The 13,071-nt window shown below is 40.8% G+C and overlaps 2 protein-coding genes across 7 annotated transcripts in view; one reads left to right on the forward strand and one right to left on the reverse strand.

The window, feature by feature from the left end:
• itsn2b (intersectin 2b) overlaps positions 1 to 7,168 on the reverse strand; it is a 43,513-nt gene extending 36,345 nt beyond the window's left edge. Inside the window, exons 1-2 of one of the 6 annotated variants that reach the window (XM_086107208.1) lie at positions 7,034 to 7,167; positions 5,068 to 5,361 (exon numbers count right to left, since the gene is read on the reverse strand). The gene's annotated coding sequence lies outside the window, so the exon portion shown is untranslated. Of the gene's footprint in view, positions 1 to 2,866; positions 2,885 to 5,067; positions 5,644 to 7,033 lie in introns of those variants that run through there. The other 5 variants (XM_086107204.1, XM_086107203.1, XM_086107209.1 and 2 more) reach the window with 5 other exon arrangements.
• On the forward strand, positions 6,328 to 12,690 carry gcfc2 (GC-rich sequence DNA-binding factor 2). Its single transcript, XM_086107211.1, has 18 exons — positions 6,328 to 6,905; positions 7,051 to 7,152; positions 7,792 to 7,974; positions 8,069 to 8,332; positions 8,503 to 8,603; positions 8,802 to 8,950; positions 9,038 to 9,221; positions 9,360 to 9,483; positions 9,567 to 9,603; positions 10,076 to 10,173; positions 10,254 to 10,453; positions 10,533 to 10,677; positions 10,771 to 10,892; positions 11,503 to 11,579; positions 11,665 to 11,731; positions 11,839 to 11,985; positions 12,129 to 12,265; positions 12,367 to 12,690. Exons 1-18 carry the CDS (start codon positions 6,581 to 6,583, stop codon positions 12,497 to 12,499), a joined length of 2,595 nt encoding a protein of 864 aa, XP_085963337.1. The 5' UTR covers positions 6,328 to 6,580; the 3' UTR covers positions 12,500 to 12,690.
• The last annotated feature ends 381 nt before the right edge of the window (positions 12,691 to 13,071 follow it).

The following is a 13,071-nucleotide window of genomic DNA, read 5'->3' on the forward strand; positions in this document are numbered from 1 at the left end:
AGAGGTACATTTACAGATGGTCAAAGCATGGTTTGGAAAATCAGAAAAGCATTACAGAGTGAGAGTGTAGTTGGACTGATTGTATTCAATCGTATGCACACAAGGACAGAAGAGCAAAGCGGGACTAATCTACTGCCTACCATCTGTCGCTCTGCTCCCTTTCCACTGTCTCTTCTTTTGGGTCAGGTCCTCTCTGGTCTCAGTTACAGGCTTTCGCCTCTTTGGTTTCAAGCTTGTTGTTATCGCTCTAGAGTATAAATAAGCGTGTGTCTCAAACGATGCAATCACCCAATCATTCGTATTTCATAGATAACATCCTTTGTTGTTTTCTGTTGCATGCATCAATTGAACACACGTTAAATCATTAAGCGGTCAATTAAATATAAAAGTATAACCTCGAAAAAGGCAACCTACTGCTACCTCATGTACAGTTCATTTAATAAAATTCACTTTTTTTTTAACTAGCTTAACTTCAAAAACAAGAGTGAAAACTAAATTAAAAATTCACTCATTTAATGGCAAATTCAAACCTATTCTAAACCTAGTGAATATGAACAGCAGAAAGGAGCAGCCTGAAATGCCTAAGCTGCATCACTGCCTGGCTAACAGGACCAAAAAGAGTCAGCACAGATGAGTGGCTGACTTTACAGGCAAACTCAGTTTTGAACATCTCTAAAATGTCCTTGTCCACATAGTGAGGCACACAAATACGCAGACACGGGCTATCTGTCAAAGTAGCCAGATGGGGTTTCAAATGAATTCAGCAGTTTCTTTAATATTTGCATCGCAACAGACAACAAGGTAGACTGTGGTGGAGTGAGTATGAGCGCACAAAGCGCAGCCCGATGGAACACAGAGGGTATTCTCGAAGTAAATGTCAAACAAAAGTGCTGTTTTGACTGTGCATCAGCTGCCTGCCTGCCTACATAAATAGAGCTGCTTTATTGCGGGATTTCTACTGTCAAAATTTACGACTTGTCATTTGACGACAACAAACAAGCTATGTTAAAAATAGCAGTGTGCAGTGCTACACTGTCCGGAAAAAAAAAAAGTACAAAATTTGTTCCGCCCGGGACCAATTGCAGGGGTGGGCAGCTCCGGTCTTCGATGGCGTGCATCCTGGATGTTTTATATGTCTCCCTGCTCCAACACACTTGATACAAATGATTGAGATTGTTATCCTGCTTCTGCAGAGCTTGCTGATGAGCTGATCATTTGAAACCAGTGCGTTAGAAGAGGGGGACGTATGAAACATCCAGGACACTGGCCCTAGAGGACCTGAATTGCCCACCCCTAGTCTCATGGCTCGTCACTGGGGTAGGACCCTCAAGGGTAGAACCATTGTGCCCACAAAAAAGTCTACACACCCTGGGACTGTAGGTCTAAGGTACATATTTGCCTACAAAAGGTATCGTCTCGGTCAGGCATGGGCAACATTACAAAAATGCTTCCCCTCCCATCCATGATCAGTTTTAAGTTGAAATAACACTGTTTATCATCAGATAGCAGACATCAATTAGTACTGTACCACTTCCACTTGTTCATCTCCAGTCGTGAAGAGCATAGGCTATGTTCACACTGCAGGTCAATTCAAAAATTTTTTTTGATCATATGTGACACGTATTTGATGTTTTCGTGGATAAACAGTACAACTAACCCCCTCCCCTTGATCCCCCCTCTCCAAAAATAAAAATAAAAATAAAAAATAGGACGTGGGTCTCTTCCATATATGGATACAAATCGGATATGTGGATATGAATCAGATATGGGTGGTTCTCAGGATGTATGGTCCAGAAAGATGCTCACACGCTGACCCACTTTGTAATGTGAACAAGTACATAAAGAGCTTGGATTAAAAAATAAAAAAAAATTCCAAACTTGGCATCATGCCCTGCAAAGTGGACATAGTAATAGAGACGCTGTCAGCCTTGATTAATTTTATGGCATTTAGAGTTACACAGTCAGGTTGATGAAGACTCTTTTTCTCTTTCAACACAAGGATGCAAAGGAACTAACAGGATACGTGATGGTTTCACACCCAAGTTACAGTTTTATGCTAACAATATGCAATTTAAATTTACCCAGAGACTTTAGCTACACATTCAACCAACTACTGGTAATGAACATACTTAAACAATAACATTACAGGGGTCCAGATGAACATTTAGGAGAAGAGTAGCCCCCAACTTAAAATATTAGGAGCACTCAAAGAATATTTAGGGGCACACACTGTAAATTGACTTGCAAAGTAAATATTGACATTTTCCTCCATTTTTACTGTTTTACTGATAAATATTTGCAGGGACTCCCTACTGTTAATGAATCAATTACACTGAAGCCAGATTTGGATCCTTTTGGTTTATACAAATATTTGTGAAATTCAAACTAATCAGAGGCTGACCAGCATCTGTGAAAGGATTGTGTTTGACTTCAAAGATTCCGCTGCAGTGACCAGTACAGACTTTTTTTTTTTTTTTTTTTTTTTAATCAACCGTCAGACATCAGGTGGTTCCATCTGTCACGTCTACAGACTGTGTCTGGTCTGTCATTTCACTTGTGGCTTGCCTGTGCTAGTCAAACCTCAAATGCTTCAACTTGGTTTCAGTCGCCGTTCAAAAGGTCATGTCTCTCTCACTCGTTATATACAAAACACAGAGGTGTTGGATAAATAGCATGCCTGGCATTGACCATGTGCTGAAATAGCAGCAATGAACCCTGGAGATGTTATACCAATCAGTGCATCATTTGATAATAAACTGTACAGCCGGTTAAATTAAAAGTCATGCTGAGCTAGGCAGAGAGGAGAAATAACCTTCAACTATTTTTGGTGTTGATTGTACCAACTTCCATGTTTTAATGTGTCTACCTGGACTTATGCCGATTTATGAGTTCTTCAAGAAACCATCTGCAAAAAAAAAAAAAAAAAAAAAAAAAAATCAGATATGAGCGAACTATGGTGGTGGTCAATTTTTCATGTATATATGTGAAACTGCAGATTTACGTACAGTAATATCAGGCCAAATCTTTGATCTCGTCTCTCCACCATGCAGGAAATAAGAATGTTGCTAACATTTGGATCACTGTTGTCCTTGCTAGTCACTTTTTATGAAAAATAGCTGCTAGAAGAGGCCAGGAAAGACACTAAATATTGTCGAAACGTTGGCAAGAGGGCAACACTACAGACACAAGTTGTAGTGCTTGCTCAGTAGCTCGCACTAGGGATGTTCTGATCACACTTTTTTTGTTTGGACTTTTTTGTTGGCGTTTTATTAGAGACTCAAGCAGATCAATGGTATTTCCATTTGTTTTGATAGGGAAAGCTCATTTCACATACAACCGCTTGGAGTTATGAATGTGGCCACTAAATGAATCAAACCTGTTAGACAAGCTAATCACTGCAGTTTGTTAGTTTTGAAAGACATGCCCACTTAAAAAAGAAACACTACACACTGAGCTCACGCCAGTAACTCCCTGCACATTTTTTTCTGGTCGATGACTTTGTCTGCCTCTGTGTCTCTTGAACCACCCATTCTGTCTTACTCGGAGAGCCACCTTGATGCAGATTTACCTCCAATATGCCCTTCTCCACAGCAATCCAGAGTTCACATGTTCAGCGAAAACACAATGTACCTTAATCAAACAAGCATTTTAATATTGCAGCCGTCGGCGTACGAAATGCTGTGACCAGTCAGCAAGGGTGCCCAACTAAGCAAAGCAGATGAGTCAGCATGACAACTACGACTCATGTGATTGAAACACGCCCTTTTAATCGTATGTTATGATCATGTGGTGCAGTAGGTAAAGATTAAGAAAAGATGTCACAAGACAAAAAAAAACACATTTTGAAATTCTTTTGAAGTGTTTTACACCATGCTGTATTGTTGCTGCAGGCCAGGGCAAAGCAAGGCAAGGCAAGGCAGACTAAGGTACAATTTGGTCTTTTTGCATTTTCCTCATTTGTCCACAAATGAGGATATATGACAAGAGGGGGGAATCCCACTGTTTTACATTGACAAAAGTGTCTTATACAGAGGATTTTAGGGTACATACTTGAATAATCCTCTTGTATCATTTTACTCACACATGGACAGTGTGAAGTCTGGGCTTATTTATCATCCAGTGTTGATTTATGGTCAACCATACCAATCTCCAAGAGCTGTGCGCAATGTTTGCGGTCAGTAGAAGTGATTCGCTAAGTGGCCAACATTGTGCCTCTTTTGGACAATATCCAGTATAATCGTCACACTATGAGACAATCAATTGTATACAAACACAACCCTATAACGCAGTGAAGACCACTCGTCGTATGGGGGCTCCCTTTAGTGGTAGGTGAAAGAGTCACCTAAGCCTAAGCACAGTTGAGTTAGATGTGTTATAAATGGCAAACATTTCCATTCCATGTTTAAGAGTTGTTTCTTAACTTATATTTGAGTACATTTTTTATCTACAATTTACGTGTTTAAGGAGTGTAAAAAAAGTTAGATTTAAGCGCTGTGCATTATGTTACAATGGCTTACAATATTAGGTAAACTTTACAGGAATATTACCTCTGTCATCTCTTTTATTTGTAGTTATTGCATTTTATTGTCGGTTATGATGGTGGAACTTGGAGAGCTCAGTAATTGTTTTGGTAGTAATACAGTATCAGTGAAAGGTTTGAAAACCACTGCTCAACAAAACCTCTTGCAGTACTTGAACTATTCATTACCTGAGACGATCTTCTCTGTGCAAGGCACACGAAAATTCTTTGCTCTTTAGTGTGGTTCCTGAAACCTGCTCAACTAGTTTCAATCGTTACACTTCAAATATGTCTTCGCTGTTGGGCACGTATCGTAAAATATGCAATGAGGCAGCTCTTTCATTGTGAATTCACAATTTCCCTCGAAAGGAGGATTTACCCCGCAGTCTCAATCACGTTCTGTTGCATGTTACATTTCACGATTAGAATCGTCGTCATTAGGAAGCAGCTTTTGCCTTAATTTGTGACATTAATAGTAGGAATGGGACACGACACATTGAAAGCGAGAAAAAAATCCTTAAATAGCAATTTACAACATTTCAACTTACCCTTAATCGCTGTCTCTCTCGTTGGGTCAGTAAAAACAAATATTTCAGAATTTTCAAAGTTAATATCCTGCTTCAGGGGAAGCCTCCGTTTCCGACGTCTTTTATTGTCCGACAAGAAGCGAAAGGCAGAGAGAAATGTTGGAAGTTTTTAGCTTTGCTCCTACTTCTCGGGAGGACCTGTTGCTGACAGCCCGTTGAATGTGTCACACCACCAACATGGCTGACGACCACTGCAGTTGGCTGCCTGGCCTGCTGTTGCCGAGTGGCTGCGCTGCTCCGCGGCGATGTTCACGCCTGTCCGAACAGGGTGGGAGGAGAGACGCGGGAACCCGGAGTGGAACGTAAACCAAGGCAAGGGAGGAAAAAACGTGGAGAATGTCATTTCCCGTTTAAAAGCATAATGTACTAAATTATGTAGCCATTAATTTGGTCGGGAAGGTTAGCTTTAACTATCATAAGGTGATATCGTCGATCAACTTCCAGGAAAGTAGAAATGAAATACATTTTAAAAAATGCAGTATATAAAGCGTTTGTACGAAAACGCCGCTGCCATATTGAATGTGTCAAACTGCCGAAGTAAATTGCGTCAATTTACTTCGATAGTTACATCTCGCGATTAAAAACAGAGTGGGGAGGGAGAGAGAGAGAGAGGAGGCACAAATGAAGGTGAAAATTACTTAAAAATAAAAATGTAAGAGAACATACAATTAAATAATACTTTAAAAAATAAAATAATAAATTGAAATATTGCAGAAAATACCATTAGTTTAGTTGCATTATGCCTATCGCATTCTTAACTTTCAGTGGCACCATCAAAATACCAATGTGCTTGCTAAAAATGATATATTTTTTAATGTCTGTGTAGCTTCTAGGTCATTTTAATTTGCAATGAGCGAATCGAGGCAACTGGACTGTGTTGAATTATTTTTTTCGACTTTTGCGAAAACGTTAAAAATGACTTTTTATGGGCAATTATGCTATAAGGCTAGCTAACAACATGAAAATTGTATCTGACCACATTGACTGTTTATATTAATCTCATTTGTGCATTGTGCACAGCTGTATTTTACATCTCCAATGCCAAAACGTGTTTTTTAAAAAAATCTTAAATGTTGCCTTAAAAAACACAGACCACGAAAATGATTGAGCTTTAACTTCTTTGTTCTTTGTAAGTTGTCACTTTAGGCATTTACAGTTTACTTGCATTAATATTTATCTAGTGAAAACAATAAAAGGTTCAATTTTGGCCCAATAAAGAAATGTGTTTGTTTACTTACCTATCTAGTTAAAGGAGCAGATCTGACACATTCAATTTGACCGATGCAGTCATGTATCGCATCAACGAGTACGCGACAAATCGCACAAGGTATCTGTAAATTGGACTACATAACCCGTCGTGCACCAAGATACGTTTACGTATTTTTTACGACACTTCTAAACACTTTTCCACGCAACGTACTCTGTTTTGTCTCTACTTCGAAATACACTCATCTGTCAAGTGCGGGCTTCAAACATGTTCAACAAAAAAACTAGGAGAGTTTTTCGACAGAGAAAAGGGGACTCGAGCGATGAGGAGGAAATGACCGGAAACAGTGCAGATGGAGCCGGGTCAGTGAAGGCGGCAACGGTTGTGCCTAATAAGCCGTCCAGACTGGGTCACTGCCGTGGGATATCGTGCAGCTCAAAGCGTGAATCCGCTCCATCAAAGTTGGATGAAAGTGACGGAGAAGACGTGGAAACAGCCACAATGACGGCAGACGACGAAGAAAATGGAAAAGACAATGATGTGATCAAGAAGAAAACAAGCACCGTCCTCAGTTTCTCTGACGACAAAGAACGTAAATATGTCTAAATGTGGAGAACGCCACAGTCATTGGTCCTGTAACCGAAGTTATCAAGATTTGCACCAGTGTTCAGTTATACTACACACTCGTCTGTGTATATTCGTAGTCACTGAATATTGTACCTCATGTTTCTGTTCAGCTCTGGAACCCGAGTTTAAGCTAAAGAGGTCCGTTGATAAAGCCGTCTTTTTCCAAGTTAGGAAAAAGGAAGCTCCACCTGCCAGGAACAACCAGAATGCTGGTAGGTAACTCTCCACTTCAAGCCTAGACATGGTGCACATGCGGGATACTGAACCTGCACAAAACAAAAGACGACGCTAATATAACCCAAGGGCATTCAAGTGGCCCGCCTGTTGTTGCGTCGTATTATTTCCAGGAAGAAGAACAATACCTTCTTGCTCAATGTGCTTGCCACTGGACAGACACTTGTTTGCACAATTTGGCTCAACAGGGAAACTTGTGTCTTCATTCTTGGCCTGGCAGAGAAGAGGGATTTTGGGAATTTGCATGGTGGGAATTTGCGGGTTTTGCAAAAAAATTACAGGCCCGTTATGCATGCTGGAATAATTCCTCAACCTCATTCCACTTTGACCACGTGGGACAAAAAGTTGTTTAAAATCCTGCTCAACCCTGGCTTTCTGTTCTGTTTGAAGTGTGTTTTATTGTTCTGCCTGTCATGACAGTAAATGTCGCTGGTATTGATAGATGAAAAAAATGTTTGAAGTAAATATTTTTCTGACCAGTTCCTGCTGCAAACATGACGATATGTCATTGCACGCTAATGTCATGTTAGCAAGTAGTTGGGAATCAATGCTCTTAACATAGCCAAAATGTGGTGCCTGTATGGACTAATTATGACATTTCTTTCATTTTTCTCCAGAACCAGAAAGGAACCTCACATGTGCCTCTGTCAGGCAAGATGATGACACCCAAGCATCACCACAAAGTTCTCACCAAAGTGATGACAATGATGAGGAAGTGGTGAATGATGATGATGATGTTGAGGTTGATGCCAGTTCCTCTTCATCTAGCTCAAAATGCAGCTACTCTGCTGTCAAGCCAGGTAGGTGGTGGTTGTTACATAACTTACCTGTCATATGGTGCTACAATATTTGGAATAAATGCTAACAGTGGCTATGCGTTTATTTTGTGTACAGTTGTGATCCCCAATGCGAGGATGATTGAAGCAGCCAAAAGGCAGCGGCGTAACATTAGAGCCCAGAAAGAGTTCATCCCCCTGGACAAAGATGGTCGAAGTTCCTTGGGTAGCACCCCAGAGCACTGCCTCAAGGAAGAAATGCAGGAGGAGGAAGATGAAGACAGGGTTAACGATGATGATGATGATCCAGATGATCATGACAGAAGAATAGAGTTTGCACCTCGATTCAAAAGCGTCAAGGAGAGGATTGCGGAGAAACTTGGTATGGAAGAAATAGAACTTGTGACATTTATAGAAACATGTAATCTAAGCAAACCACCCAAAATATCTGTGCGACCCACCGGTTAAGAATCACTGCAATATAGAATGTATGCAGTTTACATGGTTTTACAGGTCTGCGATGATTGTGCTTAAGGTGATGTGTTTTGTCAGGAGAAAGTGTTGGCTGCCTGTCAGGGAGTGACGAAGAAGAGCAGGAGCTTTGGGAGGAGACACAAATTGAGAAGGGAGTCAAGAGATGGCCTGGTGGACAGGTAAGATTACTTCTCCCTTTAGTAGGCATAGCTACTCAAGCTGCTTTAGGCCACAACTCACACTCAGATGCTCACACACAGTCACAGTCAGGGGCTTTCGGGGAGCTGGAACAGTTTAATGGAATTTCATTTCCATTCTCAATACAATTGGCCGTTTAAGTTGCCGTGACAGTTTTTCCTGCTTCGTTTTGCACTCAGAGCCCATCTGGCAGTGAGTCCAGCAGCTACAGCAGCAGTAGCTTCCAGCGCGATGAACATCAGAGACATAAGAAGTCAGCAGGGCTCAAGATCCCAAAGATGCTCCCCTCTGTCACTGTCTCAATGGTTAAGCGGAGGATAGCTGGAAAGTATGTTTGCGGTGAATGTCTCTTCCATGTATTCTTCCCACTTTGCCAAGGGGTTTAAGTGATCCAGGTGATCATGTTTGTCTGCAGACTAGACTCCCTGAAGGAGGTACACAGTGCGCGGCGGGCCCAGCTGAGTCGGATGGAGGGAGATGCAGAGAGTGCTAAAACCTCTGTGGAATCTCTAGAAGAAGGCTCAACAGAGAAACAACTGAAATTTTACAGAGATATGACCCTCTTTGCCCACAATTTGGTGGAGTGTCTGCAGGAGAAGGTAAGACACCATTGTATTTGCTTACCCAGGTCACATGATGGCTATTGGATTTATAGATGCTAAGAACATGTATTTATAGGTCATATTTCAGTTGTTTTTAAAAAAATTTTTTTTATTCAAAGCTCTCTTTGAATACAGATTGTTGAAATCAACTCATTGGAGCTGGAGCTGCACACGCTACTTTCAAACCAGATGGTGGCACTGTGCGCCCAGAGACAACAGAAGATCCAGGAGCATGCCCAGCACCTGCAGCAACTCGGCTGTGAGTAGACTGCGTCATCAATCCATCCATGACCCACAATCACTTGACAAATTCACTTTTTGTGACCTTCTGTTTCATCTCAGCCAGTGACAGTTCCACCAATGGAGCTGATACTGAGAGGTGAGTTGGCTTCCATTCTAATTTATATGTACAAATCACATGAATTATACAGTAGAATGTTTACAGACCTTTTGCCATAATATTGGCACAGACACCCACTAGCCACAGCATTCGGTAAACTTGGATCATAGCCACGGAAATTGAGCATAGGTGATGACTTGTTTGCACAGCTCTTGTATTGTTAAACGACGGCGCAAGTGTACCTAATAAAGTGATAATTTCATAAATGCCCCCTCGCCATTAATCACCAGGTGTGAGGCACTTTAGTCACGTGTATAATGAAAAGTAATTAAAAACAAAAGAGTTGTTCCCACTGGTTCATGTTGAATACGTTTACTATGACTGATTCCACTGGGTCGCCATTGATTTCTTCACAGTGCCCTGACCATCTGTGAAGCTTACGCTAAACCTAAGATAGATGCACAGTAAAAAACATAATTTTACATTGTGTGATGTACTTCTCATATTGCAGAGTTGAAGGTACCTGTCATAAACCTGTGGAAGACTGCGATATACCTGAAGATGCCCCGCTTTCAAGTGAGGAGGAAGAACATCTGGAGAAGGAAACAGGTAAGAAAAAAAAATCTGGTTATTTTGTATCCATTTGAATTGTGGACACACCTTCATTTCACTGTCTGCTCTCACTCTAGCTGCCATCCTGCTGAAGTCCCAGGAGATCTTTTCTGACGTTCATGACGACTTTCATGACGTTAAAAGGATTTTGTCTCGCTTTGAGGAATGGAGAAGCTTCTACTCTGACTCTTACCACACTGCGTACATCTCTCTCTGTTTGCCCAAGTTACTGAACCCCATCATAAGGCAGCAGCTGCTTGGATGGAATCCTCTAAAGGTGCTGATACGCTCAAAACACATCATGACATGTGCAGCGGATCTCTGGTGATTCAGGAGTGTGCGTTTGTGTGTGTCAGGATGCCAACGTGGACTTTGAAAAGCTCCCGTGGTTCACTGCGGTGGAGACCTTTTGTCACGGCCATGGTCACGAAGAGTTAGAAAATATCGACAGAGAGATGCTTTCTAATGTCATCGAAAGGACAGTCATACCCAAAATAACAGGTATCACACACCCCCGTTCTCGTGTACGTTTTTGGCCATTGTTGCATGTGGAACAAACGCTGACCTACAAACTGCACTCTCTTCTGTGTTCAGCCTTTGTGGAGCTGGTTTGGGACCCCATGTCGCTCCGTCAGTCAGCTTGTCTCACCGAGCTATGTCACAGGCTGAGGGAGGACTATTCAATCTTTGAAGGAGAGCAGAGTAAGCCGGTCACGGTAAGCTTGTTTTGAAACCTACACTCCAGACACAAATTTGGGGATATGCAGCTTTCGGGTCACACTCCATTATCACCCTAAATTACACTATAGCCTTTACAGATTAACTTAATTTGAACTTTTTTTTTTTTTTTTTTTACACTTTTGAGTACACACATCCAAATTCCAATGTTCCAAATATCCAAAATTCCAACACTGTTTTCCAACAATTCTGTTTCTTTCTGTGACTCTTCCAGTCTCTTTGTTTTAAAGTGCTGATGACAGCGTGTGTACATTTATTGGCCTCTAAACCTCGGTGGCAAATTACTTTATATCAATTGTTTGGTGTCATGTTGGTCTTGTGATGTAAAAATATGAACTGAATGATAAAAAGGACTGTTTTGATTGCAATTGCAGTGGAATCAAGAGAGTTGTTCATCCATTCATGGATCTATAATACCTGTCGTGAATTGATCCATTCTAACAGTTGGACATGTGCATTCAAAAATTTGTTCATCCTGAAATTGCACCTAAAAGCTTTGTTGAATGTCCTTAACATTTTGTGAGTTGTATATTTTGTAGTGGCTCATTCCTCTGGGACCGCACTCATTATGTGCATTCATGTCCACAGACGCTCACCAAGGCAGTGATTGGCCGACTAAAGAACTGTGTAGATGAAGACGTCTTCATCCCATTGTACCCCAAAAAGTTCGTTTCTTTCCTTTCCTTTTTATCTCCCCATGCTTTGATTGAAACATGTTATTAAAATAACTTTTCACTGTTACTTTATTAGACTCCTAGAGGACAGGCTGTCTCCTCAAAGTCAATTTCGGAACCAACAGTTTTGGATGGCAATTAAGGTATGTAAAGTGACTATTACGTATCACTGGCGCCTGACACCAGTGAATATTTTCCTTTATTTCTCACGGGCATGTTAATTTTTTTTTTTTTTAAATGCTCCTACTAGCTTTTAGGAAACATGGGAAAATGGGATCCACTGCTGCCCGATTCTGCGCTGAAGGAGTTGATGTTGGACAAACTGATGTGCCGATATTTGATAATCACCCTTGGCAGCCAGACACTGTCCAACAATGACATTCGTGCATGCAAAAGGGTAAGTGTGTGTGTGTGTGTGTGTGTCTCTCTCTCTCTCTCTCTGTGTGTCAAACTACGGTTCCTTTCTAAATGGTGGAGTTGGAAGAGCTCCTGTTCTCTACATTTTCTAGTGTAAACTTGTATTATCCTGTCTTTGTGAAGATCGCAGACAGCCTGCCAACCAGTTGGTTCAGAGGGAAGAATGAATGTTTGCCTCAGCTCCAGTCTTTCAAAAATCACCTCGTACAGAAGGCTCATGATATTTGTAAACATCAAACTCCTGAAGCTCCAGACACAAGGTATTGGAAGTTTAACAACACTTATTAGTCTTATTGGAAGTTTAACAACGCTTATTAGTCTAGATGTATTTATGCAATTCATACTTGTTCCCTGTCTTCAGGCTGACAGTGATTGAAGTGCTGCAAATTCTGAGTAGAATACGATGCCACGATGCCATCATGAGCATAGCTGAAAAATACCACTGTGAGGATGTTATCTACTCTCATCAGCTGCTCAATCAAGAGACGGAATGAACACTCATCAACAGATGGCAGGTTTCCTATTGAATCTGCTGCCATTCTACAAAAAGTGGTCCAAAAAAGAATTGAGGCTCATCACCGCCAAGAGCAATACAGTAGTTTGATTTTTTGTAAGCAATTCAGAGTTTTTATATGGGAAAGGACTGTATTTTTATAAATAAATATGGATTTTATTTTCAATGAAATGTTTCTCTTGATTTCCCACTTGTAACAGAAGGTGGCTCAATGCTGCTGCTATGATGCACAAATAACTTTGGAAACAGCCACTCTGTCAAATGAAATGCAAATTTGAACAGGACAAGCATTGGTGGCAAACTGTGTACTTCAGAAGAACAGATATTTGTGTAGAAAAAGACGGGTACAAGTATAGAAGCATTCAACCGCTTTCAGTAAAACAGTACAGACTGAATTGCATAGAAATACAAAAGTTAAATATATTTTGTCATCTACAGTACCATAACTTTGCATAGTGGAAAAAAAGTATAAAAATTGTTTCCTTCTTTTATGTACCATAGTATTAAACTGAAAAACGAAAAAAAAAAGTGAGAGTGCGCTAATTCAGACTT

Source organism: Hippocampus guttulatus, chromosome 3 (assembly GCF_054856545.1).
Source record: "Hippocampus guttulatus isolate MCC_2025c chromosome 3, RoL_Hgut_1.0, whole genome shotgun sequence".
In the NCBI taxonomy this organism is placed as follows: Eukaryota; Metazoa; Chordata; class Actinopteri; order Syngnathiformes; family Syngnathidae; genus Hippocampus; species Hippocampus guttulatus.

Coding starts and splice junctions, on each gene's coding strand:
- gcfc2 (XM_086107211.1), top strand. CDS start 6,581: ATGTTCAACAAAAAAACTAGGAGAGTTTTTCGACAGAGAAAAGGGGAC. Junction 8,333..8,502: donor GAGGATTGCGGAGAAACTTG/GTATGGAAGAAA, acceptor GTGTTTTGTCAG/GAGAAAGTGTTGGCTGCCTG. Junction 11,580..11,664: donor ATCCCATTGTACCCCAAAAA/GTTCGTTTCTTT, acceptor TTACTTTATTAG/ACTCCTAGAGGACAGGCTGT.